The 21,823-nt window shown below is 39.5% G+C and overlaps 2 protein-coding genes across 7 annotated transcripts in view; both read right to left on the reverse strand.

The window, feature by feature from the left end:
• The window catches only part of LOC311021665 (interleukin-1 receptor type 1-like), a 31,718-nt gene extending 23,257 nt beyond the window's left edge, over positions 1–8,461 (reverse strand). For 2 of the 3 annotated variants that reach the window (XR_014598033.1, XM_084022357.1), the window contains exon 1: positions 5,944–6,138. Coding sequence is in view for 2 of the 3 variants with exons in the window: in XM_084022357.1 (XP_083878483.1) it covers positions 5,944–6,010 (67 nt within the window). In the remaining variant the exon portion in view is untranslated. Of the gene's footprint in view, positions 1–5,943; positions 6,139–8,327 lie in introns of those variants that run through there. The other variant, XM_084022358.1, reaches the window with a different exon arrangement.
• A 634-nt stretch (positions 8,462–9,095) lies between these two features.
• LOC311021662 (interleukin-1 receptor type 1) overlaps positions 9,096–21,823 on the reverse strand; it is a 31,299-nt gene continuing 18,571 nt past the window's right edge. For 2 of the 4 annotated variants that reach the window (XM_084022351.1, XM_084022352.1), the window contains exons 5-12: positions 20,733–20,904; positions 19,025–19,087; positions 17,247–17,382; positions 16,421–16,575; positions 14,404–14,547; positions 13,171–13,338; positions 11,801–12,069; positions 9,096–10,314 (exon numbers count right to left, since the gene is read on the reverse strand). In XM_084022351.1, coding sequence (XP_083878477.1) covers positions 10,018–10,314; positions 11,801–12,069; positions 13,171–13,338; positions 14,404–14,547; positions 16,421–16,575; positions 17,247–17,382; positions 19,025–19,087; positions 20,733–20,904 — 1,404 coding nt within the window. In that variant the 3' untranslated portion in view covers positions 9,096–10,017. The remainder of the gene's footprint in view (positions 10,315–11,800; positions 12,070–13,170; positions 13,339–14,403; positions 14,548–16,420; positions 16,576–17,246; positions 17,383–19,024; positions 19,088–20,732; positions 20,905–21,823) is intronic. The other 2 variants (XM_084022353.1, XM_084022354.1) reach the window with 1 other exon arrangement.

Consider the following 21,823-nt stretch of genomic DNA (forward strand, 5'->3'; position numbering starts at 1 on the left):
ACTGTTAACAGCAGTGCTAACATTCACAAACCACAACCTTCAAAACGTTTTGTGGAGTGGAATGACTGTTCAGCGGCACTCTGTTTAAATCCCCATTTCCAACTGTTAAACGTTGTAGGCCGACAGCAAAGACCTCCCAAGCCTGGAAACATTAATTCTAATAAAAGTGGCACTTAAAGTTATTTTATTTATTCTCTCATTATTTGTTTTAAAGAATAATATTGGTAATACCAAAAAGCTTAGCGTGCATGTTATATTACTGGCTTGAGAGGTATGTTGTCATTTTAACTCCATATGATCACGAGATCCTCATGCTTTTTTTTGCTCTCCGCCTTATCGTGGCACTGCTACACACACGTACACTGTAATGATGCATTCAGGTAACGTCGGCACTACTTGTTACAACGTGACAGCGCATTGCTTTGAGTGCCGAGGGCTCATTTGTTGATGTTTTGGATATTTGTTGGCTCTATAGTGGCTCTGAATGGTCAAAAACCCTTTAAACGCGAAAAGTTTTTTTGGAGCCGGTGAGCAAACGCAATTGACATAACGTGCGGTCGTAGTTATTTATTTTTTAGTCGTAGTTATTTATTTTTTTACCTCGGGCCGGGATTCGAACCTGGGTCTGCTGCGTATGTACGTGCGTACATGGCATGCGCTCTAACCACTCCGCCACCTGCACGTCATCTTGTTATTTTATAACGTGCCGAAGATACTGTAACTTGTATGTGTGCAGTAAAGTTATCTTTTTTTTATGTTTGGAATGGGAGGTTTAACTTAGTCAATATTGTATTTGTTGTTTGTTAGAATTTGGGCATATCAATAACATTAGCTTCTCTTTTATCATTAGGAAGAACCCAAAATAAACTTTTAGCTGCAATAACTCCATAATGTTGGTGATTTTTTAAAAGTCTGAAGGCATGCTTTGCTAGGTCTGTCTGGAAGACGACAAGCAAACAAATGGCTATTGTAGCTAACTAGACTTGTCGGTGACGTAGGCTTGGTAGAGGTGGCACACCCATTGGTTCGGATTGGAAATCCCAGCATTTAGTTTCGACTTTTAAGCTGAGTGTTGGCTGGTGTGCACATAACCCGTCGCTGTGTCACTTTGTTTCCCCGCAGCTGATAGCATTTACTGAGTAAATCCTGTATTGCCACATGCAGGTGTTTTGAAGCTTCGCCTATGTACAATGCTGCCATCTCATGTGTTTCTGTAATAGACATCTAACATGTATGTTTGCTGTTAGAAAACACTTCTTACATAGTGTGGTTTAGTTTAGTTTATTGCCATTTGGTACATGTTGAGACTTGAGGGAAAGAAATCCGTAACACAGCACCAGGAGTATACAGGATAAATAACATGCCATAGCTAAAAATAAAATAACTAATAACTAAAGCACATAATAAAAAAATCCATAATAACTAAAGCCTATAATAAAAATAATAAAAAAAACTGAGCAGCATGTTTAAAGAGTGAAAGTAGTGCAGGGGGCAGACTTAAGACTACCTTTATTTCAGGACTTCAGTGGAAGACGTTATCATCTTCCACTGTATAGAAACAGCCTCCAACGTCAAGTTGCCTATGTTGGGTAACTTCCAACTAATTTAACAGTTTCCTGTGTAACACAGTGCTGACGTGTTTCATACATGGGACTTCCTGGAGACTCAAACCAAGACTTTTAATAGTCAATGTTTGCTGCATTTGACCTAATTAACAGAGGAGGCAGACAGACAGAACCTACTCACCTGACAAACGTTTGCACCCTAATGCTTAAAAGTAATTTTATATACATTTACATTCAGGATAATTTAGCAGACGCTTTTGTCCAAAGCGACTTACAATAAGTACATTTGTCAAAAGAAGGAAACAAAGAAACCACAACATATCATTATAGATAAAGTAAGAGCTAAAAATAGAACAAGTGTTAGATCCTCGTCTGAGTAAAGTAGTAGCTGTTCAGCAACATTCCTTAAGAGCAACAGTGCTATGATCAAAGTGCTGTAAGTAAGGGTTTGTTTTTTATTTAATTAATGTAATGTCATTTTATATCATGAGATGAATGTAGAGCATAAGGCCCCTTTGTAGCTGCTCACCATGTCTAACCATTACACACATTTGTTTTGTTCATATAATCACCATATTGATTAGGATGGGATGGAATAGGATAAGATGAGCATATCAATTGCAGTAGCTTCTCTCAGAGCACATACCAAAGCTTTAATCATTAAAATAAACAATTGAGCTGTGATTTAATTGCAGTAAATTATGTCATGTCGATTTGTGTGGAATGAATTTCATTAGGTAAAAGTTCAAGTTTAAGTTTAAGTGTCCTTCATTGGTAGATGTCATATTAAAAAAAAGCCACTGATTTTATTTGATGTCTTTTTATGTTTTTATGTATTGAAGAGGCAAAGCTGTGTGCGGTATATCAGTATATCAGTCTATGCTCACCCCACTTTGAACTTATGGACATTCTTTAAAGTGAATGATGCCCTTAAACCTGCTTTGCAATACTGATGTTTGACTGAATTTATCAATATCTGCCTAATCCATGGCACTTTGTTTTTTATGTTTGGATTTTTCAATTTGTAAAATAAATATTTTTATGAGAACGTTGTTCAAGTTAAAGGTTGTATCAGCGATTCTGGGCCGAAAACATAAATGATCACATTCATCTGTTTTTACCTCACGATCCGCTAGCTGCCCGCCCCATAAGCAGGCCGTCAAAAAAACGCGTCTCTCTAGGCAGCCTAGGCTCCGAGATCGCACACAAAAACAAATGGTACTACCAACACCTCAAAAGCAAAATAAACAGTGTTCCAACCAATCACGTTCATGAAAATGCGCGTCCATGATCATTTCCAAAACACAGGAGGGAGGGGCTAGCTGGCTCTGTTTGTTTTGGATCTCGCAATGGAAGTGAGGTCAACCAGAATCGCTGATACAACCTTTAAAGGCTGAAAGCTTAATTAGTTGAATGCCCATTTGAATTCTGTGGAGGCTACGTTTGAATTTGCATATTCTTGAAACAAAACATTGTTTAGACCCGTTTATTTCCTTCTTCTGAACAGATTTTCCTGCGTAAAATAACGTTACCGCATTATTTGTATTTGTCTGGAGATCAGTAAATCCTTAAACTCAAAGTCTTGTGTCAGTTAGCCTCAGCCTACATATTGCTGTCAGGGGAGAACAGAGCGTTGGAAAACACTGCTATTTAATCTTTATGTAGTCTTAAGTATTATCATGATACCGGTATACTGAGTGTACATACCAATTAGCTTGTAATTATACCGAGACTTTTAGAAAACACGATGCACAAGCAGACTCTAACCTTTCCCATCTACGATTGATTTGTGATGAATAACGTCATCGTACATCTCCTTCACCAGCTCATCCAAACAACTGGAGCGATGCCTGGGAATGTTGGACCTGAGGGGTATTCCACCAAACTCTCTAATTAAAGCGGCGCTTACCTGGTTAAGCCTGGTTAGAACTAACGCCAACTTCCACTTGCGGCTAAACCCATTCCATTAACGCATTTCAGCCGCGCCTTGTTGAGGCTAATTCAAGCCAGGTTAAAGTTGTCTTGTGTTACGTGCGTTCACGGGATATGAAGCCAGCCCAGAATCGTGAATGTCGAATCATCGAGAAAATGGCAGAAAAAATATTGATGGAACTGTATGAGGAGTACAAACCCATCATAACCAATAAAGGGAATACTGTAGTGATAAATAAAAATCGCGAGGCTGCTTGGGCAAGAATTGCCGAGCGATTAAATACGGAAGTACCGTTAAGAATAACATGTTTTAATATAACACTGACTACGAATTCTCCAACGTGAGGATAGTGTAGAGGTAACGCGTCAGCTTTGCACCCGGACGGCCAAGGTTCAATTCCTGACTATGGAAGTTTGTGAAACTTCTTTCTTTGGCCGGAACTCTCTCTCTCTTTCTCTCTTTTTTTTTTAGATAGGCCTAGTAAATTCATTGACCAACTCATTTATCTCAACAATTCAATGAACACATTCCAATGAACCTATTAATGAACTCACCTGAAAGGAATTTATGTGGCTGGAAATTGCATGCAGCAATGCCTTTGTCACTGGGATCTATAACATGCTATTAATAATAACATCTTCATGCCTATCATGTTTTTGCAAGTTATATTTGGGTCTGGGGAAATTGTGTGACATATTTATCATAGTTAAGGTAAAATGTTGGTCTAATTCTCTGATCTAAAGACAATTATACAGGCAAAAAAAACAACAACAAAAAACACACATGAGATGTCCTCGCCGGGATGTGAACCTTCGATGCCCACATTCAGTGGCAGGATCATCACCACTCACCCAACTGGGGGTTTTAGATAATATGGCCAGTCGGTCTTAAACAAAATAAACGATTTATTCATATTTTTTTAATTGCAAGCATGTATTCTTAGACGCTTGATGAAAATATAGTCTGTTTGTACTTCATATATGTAATTTTGGTAATGTTTGGTCTTTCACGTGACGAAATCACGAGGACTAGGCTTGGCGGAACCTTCTGCTGGTACAGTTGTTTCCGACAGACGGACTTCTCTGAAACCCCCGCTAAAGTAAGCCTGATGGTTAGCCTGCCCCGGAGCAGGCTAGTTTGGTCGGATAAATTCCCATGGTTACTTAGCGGAGAGTGCCTCAAGTCACGTTGATGGAACGCAACTCTCGCTAAAGGTAGCGGGGCTTATTGAAATTAGCCCGGCTTTGCACTTAGCGAGTTTGATGGAATACCCCTCAGGTAGCTTAACTTCTGCATTTAAAAACACAGTGTTTTTATAGCATGAGAAAATAATGTGATCTATAAAAGGCCTAGGACATTACTGGAGGACAGAATACATGTAGCTAGCCTGTCACCCTCTTTTCATGTGGGCATTTAGCAATAATATTATTGATAATAATAATAATAATAATAATAATAATAATAATAATAATAATAATAATAAACATTTGCTATTCCCTTCTTACGGAGTAGGCATGCAGCAGGCCAACCCAGAAATCCTACTGGGACAAAAAAACAGTGCTGTTCTTTTGACTTGATTACATATTTTGTGTTATTTAAATGTCATCAACACTTGAACATTGCATTGATTTGATTATGGTTCTTACATGGACATTGCTTTGTGAATAATGGTTGTGTTGCTCTTACAGTTGATGTATTTATTCAAGGTTGTGTTCACTTCAACCCACACTACAAAAAATACTCATGACAATGTTAATGAAGCTAAAGCCTTTTTCCTTTAATGATAAGGTTCCACATTTGATATGATTTAGGCTGTGTTATTGGCTGTTATTATTTAAATATATGATGAATACACTATTTACATATAAAACTGCGCAAGGTCATTAAGGTATGACGAAAAAACATTAATTATATTTTTGTGGAGTTATGAAGATTTTTTTTTCTTGGATGATGATTATATCTATTATGAAAACCATATGCTGGGTATCTCTGTTTTGAAGGGAACTCCTAACAAGTAATGAGCAGTGACGTTTCTAAAGTGCTTGTTCTACAGGTTTGGAAACGGGAAAAAGCTGTGTTGCAACACAACACTGCAACTTTTTGCTTACCGGTAGTATTTAACAGGTGTGGTGAAACACATTTGTTCATAGACTTTTATATCTCTACGTTCTACTTCTTGTTTTCAGTTTAATTAACTTATTAACTTCATCTATGTGTAATTCTGTCTTTACACAACAGGGGTTGACATTTTTGTGTTTTTTCTACAACCCAGAAGCCGTGTTAATTCTGTCTGGGAAAATATTGAAAGTGAAAATAAAGACTCACAATTGTACAACAGCTACAGTCTGGTTTTAGAAATTACTTCTAATAGCAGAAGCGTTTTTAAAAGAATCTCAGTATTGAAAAAGAATCTCAGTATTGAAAAAGACAAAAACAAGTACTCACTGTGTGCCACAGTGAACGCCAGAGACAGCATTGCAGCCAGAAAGAAGACCCAGCCCGACGCAGCCATTGTCCTTGTTTGTGGGGAAAAGGCACGTTACATTTCATTAAAATCCCCAGTGACATGTTCTTAGCAACACTGACTTTCTACAACGAGTGAGGTTTCTTGACACATTTCCTGACAGGACTCTGACTCAATTAAAAGGAAGTGAGAGAGGTGGCGTTCACCCAGCTGACAAGGAGGGACGTGATACTCCCAGCAAATTCCCTCCACTGGACTTAACCTCCATGTAATAAGTCAGCTGTTTTTGTTTTCCGCATTCTATGTGGTGGATGAATACAATTTCTGAATTTGTTGCAACAGAGTTTGTTTTTATCAAATATAGTTCTTCAATACAGTCATAACACAGACATGTTCTGCTTTTGTCAAATAAAGTGGTCAAAATGTACCTGTAAGTATTAAATTTAGAGTTGGGCATCTTCTCCAAATTTAGATTGTCAACAAATATTTTTATTGGATCACAGATAAGACACATCTTTTTTGTGTGTGAAAACCAATCAAATAATCTGACATAAGATGATCATAAAGTTCTCCCTGCATAAATAAACGATAAATACATTTTAAAAAGGCTTATTTCTGTATCATACTTTTTAGATCAGGCTCTTTTTTCAGCTCTCTACCATGATAGCAAGCTGGCAGCTTTTTAAAGTTATTTCTGACAATATTCAGAATTATCCCAATCGTGGAAATTCATGATGAAAATTATTGTGAGTGTTTTTTTTTATCGCAATCCAAGATAAATTCCCATATCGTCCCAACCCTAAAAGCGAGAGAGTGGAATGGACAGACAAACTGCTGGACCTCCCTGTTCCTATGGTTACATGTGGAAAAGTAGATATATAAAATCATGTTGGTAATCTTGAAAATTATTCCATCTATTTTTCTATACATTTTGACTTTTATAATATATTATTATATATATTATATATTTTTTAGATAATTATGTTGCTTCGCTTGCTGTGTGTTTGAGAGCAAGTGACCGATGAATAATGGAGCAGGACTATCGCACACAATGTTTCTGTTATTATGTTCATAATTTTTTGAATGTTGATGGTATGAATGAAGCTCCAAAGCTTTGAATTGTTCAGCACAGTCCTAGTTTTTAATTCTAAGTTAGTGGTGTGTGTGCGCTAGGTATTTTATTTCACGATAATCCTGACCACAGTAATTGCGATTCACGATATTATCAAAATATGCTTTACAAAATGGCAATAAAATATACTGGAATCGCTTTATCTTACAGAAGCAAATATTTTCTTGCACCACAGAGAGAACACTTCCTTTTTTTATGTGTCAAAAACATAATCAAACAATCTTAAATAAGGAAATAATAAATCATAAGGTCTCCCTGCATAAATACATAATTCTATAAAAATGTTCCTAAAAATATCAACATTGTGTCTGCTTTTTATTACACGATACTTCTCTAAGACAACAACCCAGACAGCTTTTCCAATTCGCTCCTGATGATGTCTACAATTCTCCCGATAATGAGATTCAGAACGATTCACTTATAGTAAGCGATAAAATCTTATATCGTCCCAACTCTAGTGCGCATGTGTGCCGTTGTCGCAAGTATCAGTTAAATGTGGGGCATCTCGCTGTGAAACTTGACGGGGCAAATTAAGCCTATGCCCTCTATATATTATAACAATAATAATAAGAATAGTAATTAGTAGTCAAATAGATAAGTGAATTCCTCACTTTCTTGTAGAGATGGATCATTACTGATTGGGATATCAGTTTGATACTGACTCCAGCTGGACTGGATATTGGTGACAATAGACAGATTTGGTATTAGACATTATTTTAATAAATAACAATTCAGTTCTTTTATACCTTTGTTACATTTTGTTTTAACAAGTAAGGAAAGCCTGATGTTGCCATATAAAAGATCCCTGCCTCTTTGACACAGCGAAGCATACAGGTTATTAATTAGATTCTAGTACATTACTTTTTGTTTGCCTTTGTTTTATCTGACAGTGCCCTCAGATATCCTTTTTACCATAGTCTTACTCTAAAGTGGTAGCTCACAAAGTGCTGTGAAGCCACTGGAAATGTTTTAGTTTGTATTAGTCCATCTCAGTCCTATGATGAAACTCCTGAAAAAAGCCTGTTCAATCAAATGAATGTTGTCACTTACAGATGCACAGAAAGTAGAAGGATTTTGTTACATACATTTTGTGACAATATAGTCATCCGAGTAAATTTAAACCATCAAATTCAAGTAGGTACACTGTAGTCAGTGTAAAACAATGAAATAAATGTAATGTTAATGTGTATAAATAACAGACTAGCTGTAATTTCAACAGGACTTTTAACTTACCAGGCAGAGTATCGAGGCTTGAAGAACAAGCACTTCACTGACTGTTCCTGTTACTGCTCTAACATTCTGCTAAAGCTTCTGGGCTTTCCAGCCTCTGTCTTCGGTCTTTCTGTCTCCCCTACATGACATTTCCACTCAACAGAAACTTTTTTTTTTTTTTTTTTTTTTTTTTTTGCATAGGTGTGCCGCACGATTAATCCCCAGCTCAACAGGGCTTGGTTCAAATATAGGCCACCAGACCTCATTTGCTGCACATGTGACAAGCTGCTTGTTGTCCAAGTGCAGTAAAGACTTTTAAGTGTGTCACTTTTCCTAAACACCTATTTTAGAAGAAATTCCACTTTGTTTCCCTGAACTTTTGAGATACTACTTTTACTACTTTTGTTTTCCAGGAAGAAAAAGATGTTTGACATTTAAAAAAATAGATTTTTGTAAAAGAATTTCAGCATGTATTTCACAGATGCACAATATGACTGAGGGTGTGATCTAAAAGGGTTGAGAGTTTTTCATTTCAGCTCGACTTTAAAGTAGTGGAATTTGCAAGCTAGCTACCTTACTAGCAGACAGCTGGCTAACTTGCTTCTTCTGTCATTCTTTAATGCTACACTGCTTACAGAAAAGTATCCGAGCAGCAGGCTCATTTGGAAATGAATTGGAACCAATTTTGGCCGCATGGAAGAAAAAAATGTTGCAGGTTAAAACGTGAAATATTTTTCATGAGGAAGGACAAACAACTTCAGAATGGACAAAGCTTCCCACATATACGTTTTCCTGTTTATTGACAGATTGGTCAAGCACCCAGGCTTCAGTCAATTCTGATTTCTGTCATTTTAACCAAACACTTTGTGTTGCCTTATTGCATGAAATCTGCCTTTTATAAATACCAGTTAATAAAATACAATTTTTCATAAATGTCTCCTCTCCGTTTCAGGTGATGATTTGGTTTGATCAGTTCTTCTTTGGCCACATTATTCTTCGGTGTGCAGCTGCAGGAATCTCATTTGAACAGTTCACATCCTGATGCAGACGAACTCAGGATTTCTCAGACACTGTGATGATGATCTGCACATCAGATGTGAGCTGCTGTTGTGAGTCTTTGAGCAAAGTGTCTTTTCACCTTTTCTTCATCAGTTCCTCTGCCTTTAGCATACGCTGTACAACACGAATGAGAGCCTCCTGTCGTCCTGACGTTGCTGGAGAAACCAGACTGTCTGTGGTCCATCAACAAGGTCTCTGCTGTATTTATGTCTAGATGACCTTATTTGGAGTGTTGATGGAGCAGCTACAATGTTAGCATAGCCTAGCACCCATCAACCAGACTCCATTCAGAAAACAAGCATTTTAAAAGTTGTTAGCTTGACGTCTTGCAGACAGACCTAACAAAGCATGACTTCATATTTTTTACTGACCACCATCATTATGGAGTTATTTCTGCCTCCTTTTTATCGGGTTATTGAACAGCTAAATCGTTTATTTTGGGTTCATCCAGCTGTAGTAAACCAGCCAATGTGTGTGTCTTGCTTTCATGTGAACACACTATTCCCTTTAGCTGCTTATTGTGTAACATGTTGAGGTGACATTTGCAAGTTCCTTTTGGTGCACCTGTGCTGAAACCCGACAGCTTCTGGTGTTTCTGAATTGTCAGTGTGAAGGGATTCACTAACTACCACGACTCTGGTCCATCACCTCCTCACAAGTTTAGCAGGGCCGTCGTCTCAGGGTGAACCACCCTCTTGCCCCTTACCGGCATACTATACCTCATCTCCTTCCAAAACCTAGAGGAAGGGGAGAGGGATAGTGAGAGCTGCTTGTGCGTCTCCTGTCCACCTTTCTCCTCGTCCTCTCTCATACATGTCCTCCACCTTTGCCTCGTGCTCCGGTTCTTCCACCAACACACGGCGCCTTGCTTCTTCCTCAGGTGGCGCACCGTCTCCGGGAAGAGAGCCAGCTGAGCCGGGGTGATCTCTTCCAACTCAACCAGAATCACCTGGAAAGCAGTGCTCAGATTAGAATCAGGATGCCTCTGTGGCCATGAATTAAAAGTAACTGATATGGAAGAAACATATTTGTGCTACATTCATCAAATCGTCACTGAATCATGCTGACTGGTTTTCTCTTGTTTTAGCAGTTGGTTACAACTGTAAAAAGCTTTAAAAGGCACTCAAACGTACTGGAATCACTTCATATTTTAGCACACAATTTTTTTGTTGCTGAATAGTTAGTGACTCGAGACTTGATATGAACAAACAGTGGCTGACAAAATAGGACATCTGTTATTATATAAGTTCAAAAGAAAATATAACCACATTTTTATCAAATAAAAGCAACGCAAGATGACCATTTCATTCTCCTCTGTTGAGAAGAAGAAGTGAGAATGAGTGGGGGGGCTCCATGTTTTCGGCCCCTGCAGTTTCGTGTTTTTTACTATAATTGTATTATTGTGCAACTTCAAAGTATATATTGAGTCGGTCACATTGACAGACAGAATTGCCTGCGATGGATGGGCAGCATTGCTTACAGTACACACAGAGCATAGCATCATCCTTATACTGCCTTACTGCCCGTGTTGTGGAAGGTGAGAGTTGTGCACTAGTAGAAAATGCATTCATAAACTTACTGGTTGTATAGATATGAAACACCTACAATGCAGGTCAGTGAAACGGCCTCCTAAGTTGTAGCACTTATTCACCAACAAACAAGAGGTACCCACAATGCACTGCTAAATTCACAGCTGGAATATTACTGCTGACTTCATACTCGCCACCGTACGCTTCTCTCTCTCTGTCTCTCGACCACACACGTACTACGTAACCACGTAGTCTGTTTAGCTTCATGCTGCAACTGCTGATGAATTATGGATTCAGCATGTGGATCAGGTTAGTGTTGCAGCTGGGGGGGATTATCAAGCTCAACTGATGAGAGGTTAAACCCACGTGTTAACCACAGGTTGTATCAAGTTGTTTTATGACTATCTGGTATCGGTGCATCCCTAATATTTGCCTATTTCGGGCAGTATAAACATTTTATTTTAGCCTTGCTTGGCTTGGTGGAAGGTTCCACTGAGATGGTGCACAGCCTAAATGGGGGCGGGACTAGATAAGCTTTGGCTTCTCCCGCTTTCCCTTTCGGCCATGTGTATTGTATTATTTTAACAAAGATGAAGTGTGATGATGACGATCTAATTGACATGCCTGAAATAAACAAATAAATAAATAAATGTAGACAATGTTGTAGGGGAAATACTGTTTGTATATATATATATATATATATATATATATATATATATATACATAGTTAACACGGCAACAGGCAGTGGGTGGGATATATCAGGCAGCGTGTGAACATGTTGCCCTCAAAGTTGATATATTGACTTCAATATAAAAGCTTCAATGGGGGTCCGTGCTACTCGCCCCCGGGTAAATGGATGGATGGGTGACTGAACATGACACAGATCCTTTCATCATCATTCTCACCTTGAGAGATCCCTCCAGCAGCGCTCTGTGCATTGCTGTCACACACTCCAACTGCTGTCTCGTGTCTTGGTAGACTTCTTCACCGCTGTCGAAACTCATGTCACTGGTCTTGCTTTCATTGTTCTCGCCGCCATCAGTGCTCTTCGAGATGTTGTTGTTATTGCTGCTGGTGCTGCTTGTGTGTCTTTTGCTGATGAAGGTAGAGGCGGTGTAGAGCAGGAGGAGGCGGCGACTGGCTTGTATGTTCTGTTCTACTGAGTCCACTATGGCTGCAGAGAGGAAACAGAAGGAAACACAGTGGAGACGCATTAGAAACACATGAGACGACTGGAGAGGTGCACTCAGTACTTCCTCTGAAAACAGGCGTTTAGTGGAATCATATCAGGTATGGAATTACTCTGCAGTTAATTTGGTTTAAAGTAAGACCAAACGTTTCTATGGTTGTCAGCTTTTAAGCCACGAGAACAGAGAAGGTAAGGCTTATTTATAAGCCTAGACGTTTTAGATCACTTGTAGCCTCTACTGGCTGGTTGTCTGTCAATAAAAGGGTTTTCCAAAATTGTCAGATCGCAGCTACCATGAGAGGTCCTGAAGCATACAGATGCATACAGGCACACACAACCGAAATGGAGGTTGCATTAAGCAAATATTTGTCATCATTGACTGGAAATCTCTGATGTCCATCATTTTGAAAGACTGGATGCCTTGAAGCAGGTGTGATCACTACGGTGAAGCCGCACCACTGCTGCCTCCCAGTGAAAAGTGCTTTCAACAGCAGGTAACCAGAGGAGCTGATAGGTCCAGTCTAGAGTGTGGCAGCAGAGTGAGGGCTCAGACTGTAATTTCAAAACAAAATGACAATAAAGTACAATTTTGCTTCTTGATACAAATGAAAAACTCCCATAAGTCTCATGTTCATGACTAATCCAGTAGTAAGTGTATAAGTGTAATGATAATATAGCCTTTTCCCTATGATTTAAATTGCACTGTCTAATTGTAACTGTCCTATCTTAACTGTCCAAACTATAACTGTGTATTCTAACTTATTATTTGTCTTGTATTTTAATGGTTGTTTTTTATTCACTGTATGGTGTCTGTGAGGGCTCTGAAAGGCGCTGATATATAACATGGATTACTTTATTATTATTATTATTATTATTATTATTAGAGGTTGGGACTGAGGACTGAGACTGTGGTGAAGATGGCGGCGGCTGCAGCGTACACTGTTCGGAAAATGTGTGTGTGTGTGTGTGTGTGTGTTTAAACAATTAATAAAGCCTTAAAGATAAGTAAAACATTTCAGAGCAGAGTAAAAACAATGTTTTTCTATCACCCTCTACAATGCTGTCACCATCATGTCGGGTACTTACCCTTGCCAGGCATGCAGTCACGGCCCGCTATGAACAGTTTGTAGCCGCAGGCCTTTTCCAACACTTGAGGTAGTGTTTGAAGAGCAAACACTTCCACTTCCTTGCTGATTCCAACAGCACAGGGCTGCGGGTACGCCACATAGGCATCATACAACTTCCCGTCCAAATCTGACACAGGAAAGCAAACATAAAAAGCTTAGTAAGGATATTTTCTGTGGTGACCCAGTTTGCATGCATCACAATGTCTGACATGGAAGCTGCTATCACAGATACATTTACATTTAGGTAATTTAGCAGAGGCTTTTGTCCAAAGCGACTTACAATAAGTACATTTGTCAAAAGAAAGAAACCACAACATATCATTGCCGATAAAGTAAGAGCTAAAAATAGAAACAAGTGTTAGGTCTTCGTCTGAGGAAAGTAGTAGCTGTTCAGCAAACATACCTTAAGAACAACAGTGCTATAGGTAAGAACATTGATGTGCTATATTTTTTTTTTCACTGAGGACCAGAACAGAGAAGAGTCTGGACTTTGCTGAGCGACATTTGTTTGATTTCAGCGATGGTGGTACCAGCCGGCCAGCTGAAGTAGAGGAGCGAAGTGCTCGCTTCGGGGCATGAGGTTTGACCAGTGTTTTAAGGTAGATGGGTGCCGTTCCATTGATGGCCCTGAAGGCCAGTGCCATCATCTTGAATTGGATGCGTGCTGCAACAGGGAGCCAGTGGAGGTCACGGAGGAGGGGGGTCACATGGGAGAATTTGGGTAGACTGAAGACAAGGCGTGCTACAGCATTCTGGATACGCTGCAATGGTTTAATCGCAGAGGCCGGGAGTCCGGCCAGGAGAGAGTTGCAGGTGCAAGTCAGATTCAGTCATGGAGACTTTCCCTTGTCTTAAACTTATCTCATTTACACATTTTTAACTTCATCAGTCAGATTGTGTGGACTTGAAAAGGTTCTTCTGTTGCATAAGAACGCTGCAGATGACATTTCATGTGAAATTCAGAAGGCGGCCCTGTGGTTAGTTTGTTTCCTCTCCCCGTTGAGTCATGCGGTCAGGTATCGGGTAGCGTTTTAGCTTCTGTGAGTTAATGTGTGGGTACAGTACATGAGTGTGCTGCAATGTCAGAGCTGTGTCACTTTGGGTTTTTCCATCTTGGAGCATTGTGGGTGGAATGCAAGAGTATTTTTTCTGAGCTGATGTTATCGTTATTATTTCTGCTTTGAAATATTACCTGTATTTGTGTAGAGGACTGGAAATGCTCTCCTGAACCACAGCACAATGTCCACCTTAAAAAGGTAGTAGATGATGACACTGACGACAAAGAGAACCATCACACCACTGAGCACAGATCCAATGGGAATGATGATGTTAGGATCTGTAGAGATGAATCACACGCACCATACAGACAAAGTTAGCTTGGATCAAAAAATCATGTCTCTATATATTTTAGGCTGAATGGTGAAACAGGATGTATCTCTGCATTTTCTAGGGAGTGGGTTAAATATTCGGCTGTAAGTTATATATATATACATCTATTGCAATATGACAAAATAGGAATATTCATATTTTAAAAGTAAATGCATCAATCTGGTCAATCAGTCTTTTGAGCAAACAAAAAGAGGCTAGATAAACAATTGTGTGCTGTAGTAAACATTTCAATCATCACCCCCTAATATCATTATTGATATTATGAAATGCTACAGACAATCGGCTGCACAAAGGCCAAACCAGGATGAAGAGCTGCGACTAAGTCAAGCCAGGAGCAACTAATCCTGGAGAGTCAACGTAGGCGACTGCCTCAACTAGACCCCAAGATCATCACTGACTCAGTCTTAATGAACCAGACGATGTTCTCTTGTTACTGTAGCGCTTGAAACAACTTTGACAGGTACGGTGGCTGGGGAGGGACAGACTATCAATATATTGATCTTATCAATACATTACAGCCAGAATCAAAGAGAGGGAGCGAGGGGGGCTCACAGTCTGGCTATCGGACCGCTGGTCTTAAACTGATGCGCTGGGAATCTTTGAACAGCTTCATGGCCATAATTAGAACTGTTACTATGACGATCACATGTAGAATTTCATAAAATGTATGAATATAGGCTGAATGAATGTAACATAATGGTCAGAGTGTTTAAATAATGACAGCAAGCTACTTCCTGGATGGTAATATGTAACAAGCAGTGAAATAACTGTAATGAACACGTTGGTTTCCCAACAAAGTGACAGATCAGATTGATAGATCCTGGCTGTTAGTCTGGTCTGGAGCAGGCTAGCTATGGGGAGGGATTACGTATTTCCACTTTTACGTAGATCCCAGTGGAGAGCGTACACTGTGATAGGGTTCCTTCTTTGACAAACACAGCTTGTGTCCAATAGTATTTTTAAAAAAGAAGGGGAAAAAAAGAGCAGACCTGAAAGTAACAAGTACTTTTCAGACTTTCTAGAAATTAACTTGAGTAAAAGTAAAAGTATTTGTCTTGGAAATGTATTCAAGTATGAGTAATAAGTACCAAAGAAATCTAATACTCAAGTAAAGTACAAATCCTCTGGATATGTACTTAAGTACAGTACTTAAGTAAAGTTACTCCGTTACTGTCCACCACTGCTGCAATACGAAAACTATGAGGGTGCTTCGAGGGTGTTGACATGAATGTTACCGCACAGTGTTTGTTAAGTTTTCTTTTGTCTCACACACACACACACACACACATTTTTATTTAATTATTTATTTTAAATCACATTTATTTATGGTTATTTTTATTATTTATGATTGTTTTGGACAATAATCAGGCAGCTACCAAAAAGCTATCACGTGAGTCCAACTCTCTGTAACGAATCTGCAACAATCAAACAATAAGATGGATACAATTAAAATCAGCTAAAAACATAACTTGAGGTTATGTGTTCGATAATTTAGTATCTAGTAAAATGTAGTGATGTCCAAATGAAGCTTTGTGAAGCATTTTCTTTATTTTCTGAGCCCAATAGATGGCGCTCTCTGTTCAACAAAGGTTTGAAGGCCGATATATTTCCATTGCTTTCAACCCTTTGTTGAACAGAGAGCGCCATCTATTGGGCTCAGAAAATAAAGAAAATGCTTCACGAAGCTTCATTTGGACATCACTAGTAAAATGGCTCTCCCACCAAGGCTGGTGAGCATACTAGTTGTCACGTAGAATATTTGCATGCATAGCATTTTTTGCTTCACACTGTTGAGAAACGGCTTCTCCTCTGTGTTTTACCTGCTGGGAGCAGACTGAAATAGCTCTCAGGAAAGCCCCGGGAACTGATCGCTCGACAGGTGAAGTTGATGTGGAAATCCTCCTCCCTCAGCTCAGTAAACATCAGCACCCGCTCCAACCAGGCACCTTTATTAGGACTGTCCTGGGTCCGCAAACTGATGGGGAAAGACAGACAATAATATAGTACTCATATATTAAAATGTTTCTACCTAATTTCAATAGAACTGCATTTCTATAGTGCATTAGCAGAGGAGCCATAGACGGTCTCTGGTTTCTCCACATAGTCTGGTCTGGTCTCTGGACTAATGTGAGCTACTATCGTAGACCTCTAGGGGACCACAGACAGTCTCTGGTTTCTCCACATAGTCTGGTCTGGTCTCTGGACTAATGTGAGCTACTATCTAGACCTCTGGGGGACCACAGACACAGGAGACAGTTCCTTCATTTCTGATTCAGCATCATCAGGACGACAGAAGGAGAATCTCAGCGCTGATAGGCTGCAGTGTCACATGAATTTCTTCATGTCCTTTCCCTTACAGTAGACCCATACATTAATCAAACAAATACTGAAATCTGAAAAGAATTGTTTTAAATAAGACGACACAGAGAATTTTTGTCAGCTCTGCTGCTCAACAGAGATCTTGTGTAAAAACGAGTTGCACTGAGGAAATTAAAACATTCACATATCAAGGCAGAGATGCAGTGATTTCAGCAGTGTTGGGGGCTTTGTTTGTTTCCTGTAATACAGCACATCATATAAACGTTCATATTTCTTACATGAACTCCAAAAGCAGTAGATAAAACAAAAGAAGGTGAGGTTGCTGACCTTTGTTCCGACGTGTAGATGCGGTCAGAGGGTTTGGTGGTGAGAATGAAACTGTCACTGACCAACCAAACAATATCAACCATGGGCCTCCCAACACATGGCACGAACACCAGGCACCGCTTGCTGAAATTGGACCCTAAATACAAACAATACATATAATAATTACTCATTATACTCAACACAACTATTTATTTTAAGCTGCAAACATAAATTTCAAGATTTTTTTCCCAAACACAAGAATACACAGAAAATTTAAAATCATCAGAGGCCCCATGATAAGATTATCATGATATGCAAGTCAAGATATTTTGTGATATGCTGAGTATTGCGATAACTTACTACAAAGTATGCAAATAATTTAATCATGAGATCAAGTTTTCACTGTTTGCATTACAGTCTTCATAGTCCAGTCCCACTGACTTTACCCATGGCCACACCAGAGAATACTCAGCACCAAGTTATTGTGACCAAAATTTAATTTGTAAAATAATAAATTATGTAATAAAAGATTGATATTTGGCACCTGTGTATCAATAAATATTGCCACACAAAATATTGTGATACTATGCATTATATGTTCGTTTCAGTGTATCTTACAGTGAACAGATGGAATTCAGTCTGAAATGAGTCTCGTTTTGAAGAAATGCCATGAATTTAATTCAAATTCTAATTTAAAGATGGAGTCTACGAATTTTCACTTGAGTCAAACTTTAGCCAATAGTAGCCATCCGGTCCGCATGGCTACTATTGGCTGAGGGGGGGGGGGTTGTGGCAAGCGATCGCCGAGCAGTTTGGGATCGGGGACGTACTGCAGTCAGGGTGAGAGAGAAATCCGACCGGCACCCGCTGCATTTACACCTCATTCATGGCCGTAATAAACACTATTACTGCTTTGTACATGTTGTGGAAGTCCCGGACACACCGGGAAACTAAACGGCGTCCTGTCTGAGTTCATAGCGGAGGGAATGTTCCCATTCATTGTCTATGTAAGAAGCCGTGTAATGCCGTCGCGGAGCAAACTCTCGAAAATCTTTTAAACTGACCGTTGTCGATCTAAAATAAAGACAGATTCAGCAACTGCATAGCTTATTTCTCACCTAAAATGCTTTCAGAAACACATTTTGCCAAACTACTTTCGTAAAATAAGAGGGAGGTGGGAGGCTGAGAGGGGAGAACAATAGAGCTCGGAGGAGCACGGAGGGGAGAGGTGTGTGTGTGTGTGGGGGGGTTAACTTTAAACCAGTTATTGGCGTAGGCGATATAGCTGTCACCTAGGGTGCAGAATGTCAGGGGGCGCCCTCTTGTGGTGTTTTATTTCATCTATTTTATATTTATTTTATCTTTTATAATGTGTATTGGCTGTGTTGACTGTTTGCAAACCAAATTGCCCCTTGGGGACAATAAAGACTATCCTATAACATAAATACACTATTCTCTGGGGCAATAAAGTGAAGTATGCAACTAGTATTGCATTCATTATGGTTACAACAACAACATTATTAAAAAAATATGCTTCAAACAATAATAAATATGTTGTCCCCGTTGAACTGTCACGAGTTGACAACATGATGTGGAATGAAGTGCTGAACTTGAGGGATGATGGGAAGTTTGATGCTCTCTCAGTTGGAAGGACATTAGCTCTGAAGCATGCAGTTCATCTCTGTGTAATGATCATACACTGCTATATTGTCATTATGATTGAATGTCATAGTTACACCTTATTGCAAATAAATATAAGCAGAAAATATGTTTGTCAGATGTTGCAAACGTGGACTCACCCATCGGCACCTTGAATATTTCATTGGCCGGTTCGTGCACATGTGGAGTCAGACTGTACTTCTCTGAAAAGACAGACAACATGAAGTACAGAAACAGAGGTTGAGGTTATCTAATCACAGATATATACTGTATATGGAATGATACCATAGAGTCCCCCCCACTCTGTGTAAGATAATGGGAATGATTTGGAGAGGTTTGAAGGGTTGTTCCTACATGGAAAACACAATTTCCTAACAAGCGTTCCGCCCAGTTATTTCTGTCATTTGTAACGACGTCTAACACAGGCCCAAGAGCCTCACCGTAGCAAAATACAGCTGGTGTTAAGAAATGTAATAACCACATATATTGGCCAATATATCGAAATCTGAGTCAGCCCCAAAAATGCCATATCAATCGGGCTGTACAAAACGTATCTCTTTTCCTTGCTGTTCCATGTTAAATTTACATTTACATTTAGGGCATTTAGCAGACGCTTCTTTAATCACATATCATTGCCGATAAAGTAAGAGCTAAAAATAGAAACAAGTGTTAGGTCCTCGTCTGAGGAAAGTAGTAGCTGTTCAGCAAACATACCTTAAGAACAAAAGTGCTATAGGTAAGAACATTGATGTGCTATTATTTATTTTCCGGGGGGGGGGGGGGGGGGTTAGTGGGTCATGCTTTGTAGAGTCGAGGTGACGTCTGAACAGGTGAGTCTTGAGGCTTTTTTTCTAAAGATGGCAGTGACTCTGCTGTCCTGACATTGGTCAGGAGTTCGTTCCACCACTGAGGACCAGAACAAAGAAGTATATATAGGGAATATAGTTGTATATGTCCAGGTGGCTTTTATTCATGATGTCTGAACATGTTTACACCGATGGATTAATAGGATATAAAAAATAATTTTTAGTAGGTTTCAACTTTATGGAATACAGAAGTCTGTAAAACGTGATATTAGTTCATTACTACATTTGAGAAGATGACTGAACCATATCCTACTGATAAAAGCAAATCATTTAAATTTGGAAGTCAACTAATGATTTAAAATTGAACTTGTTTAAAAAAAAGGATTGGCAGTCTTATACATGTGTCTTGTGTGAGAGGGGTTATTTTATTGTTTTGGCTTTAAAAAATGTTTTAAATGCATCATAAACAGGAGATCTACTTTTGTGTTAATATTTTGCAATAGAATCGTTTGTTTTACAGTCTGTTTAGATCGGTGTTCATAGTCATATGATCTGCTACTTCAGTAAATGACAGTATGACGACTACATGGAACACAAGAGGAGATGGAGATGAGCATTAAATATCAAGGAATGCGTGTTAAATTAAATTCAGTTTAATTTTTTATAGCCCAATATCACAAATTGGCCTCAGGGGTTTTTAAAATCTATTATCGTTGGACCCTCGCAGTAAGGCAAATCTCCCCAAATAACCTTTCATCAGATGGGAAATAAAAGTACATAGACAACACTGGCTATCGATGTCATTGTCTTCAATCATCATTGTGTAGCTTTAGCCAGTTGAAGGCATGCCCCCACTGTACACATGATCAGGATGGTACCACCTCCATCACATGTTTGAGCCAGGAAAAACCCTGAGGTGCTGGTTGTATTGATGAGTCTAGAAAAGAGAAGTGTATTTTGCTGTAGCAATACAATCATTGTTCCACATGTTGTGGACAAAAGCCTGAAGTCCTCACAGTCAAGTACTGATGTCTGTTCTAACCTGAGACCCAGGTGTCAATCGTCTCCGACACGGATCCCATAATGCCAGCAAGAGTGAAGGTCAGAGTACAGGTGTAGAAGGAGTTGTTGTCAGGTTCCACCCCGTCAATCTTCAGTTTGGTCGTATGCAGGTAGGTATACCTGCCGCTCCCATCCGTGATGGGGTCACAGCCCTGGATGAGGAAAGGAAACAGAGGCTCTTAATGATGAAGACTATGTTAAAACTACTCTTTGATGTTGTGCAGCCACTTTGTTAAAAGAGTAGCATGGGGGGTTCATGTTATCTCCAATGTTGTCTCTTTTACCGGCTGGATATAGTATAGTAGTATAGTAATCTCCAGATGTGAGTGAGCAGAATCCAATAATACTTAGTGTCCACATACACTATATTGCCAAAAGTATTCACTCACCCAACCAAATAATTGAAATCAGGTGTTCCACTCACTTCCATGGCCACAGGTGTATAAAAGCAGCACCTCGGCATGCAGACTGTTTCTACAAACATGTGTGAAAGAATGGGTCGCTCTCAGGAGCTCAGTGAATTCCAGCGTGGTACTGTGATAGGATGCCACCTGTGCAACAAGTCCAGTCGTGAAATGTCCTCACTCCTAAATATTCCACAGTCAACTGTCAGTGGGATTATAACAAAGTGGAAGCGATTGGGAACGACAGCAACTCAGCCAAGAAGTGGTAGTGGTAGTGGTGTAAAGTTTGGTGGAGGAGGATTATGGTGTGGGGGTGTTTTTCAGGAGCTGGGCTTGGCCCCTTAGTTCCAGTGAAAGGAACTCTGAATGCTTCAGCATACCAAGAGATGTTGGACAATTCCATGCTCCCAACTTTGTGGAACAGTTTGGGGACAGCCCCTTCCTGTTCCAACATGACTGTGCACCAGTGCACAAAGCAAGGTCCATAAAGACATGGAGGAGAGAGTTTGGTGTGGATGAACTTGACTGGCCTGCACAGAGTCCTGACCTCAACCAGATAGAACACCTTTGGGATGAATTAGAGTGGAGACTGAGAGCCAGGCCTTCCCTCCAACATCAGTGTGTGACCTCACAAATATGATTCTGGAAGAACGGTAAAAGATTCCCA

The sequence above is a fragment of the Eutrigla gurnardus genome (genome assembly GCF_963514095.1).
Source record: "Eutrigla gurnardus genome assembly, chromosome: 12".
In the NCBI taxonomy this organism is placed as follows: Eukaryota; Metazoa; Chordata; class Actinopteri; order Perciformes; family Triglidae; genus Eutrigla; species Eutrigla gurnardus.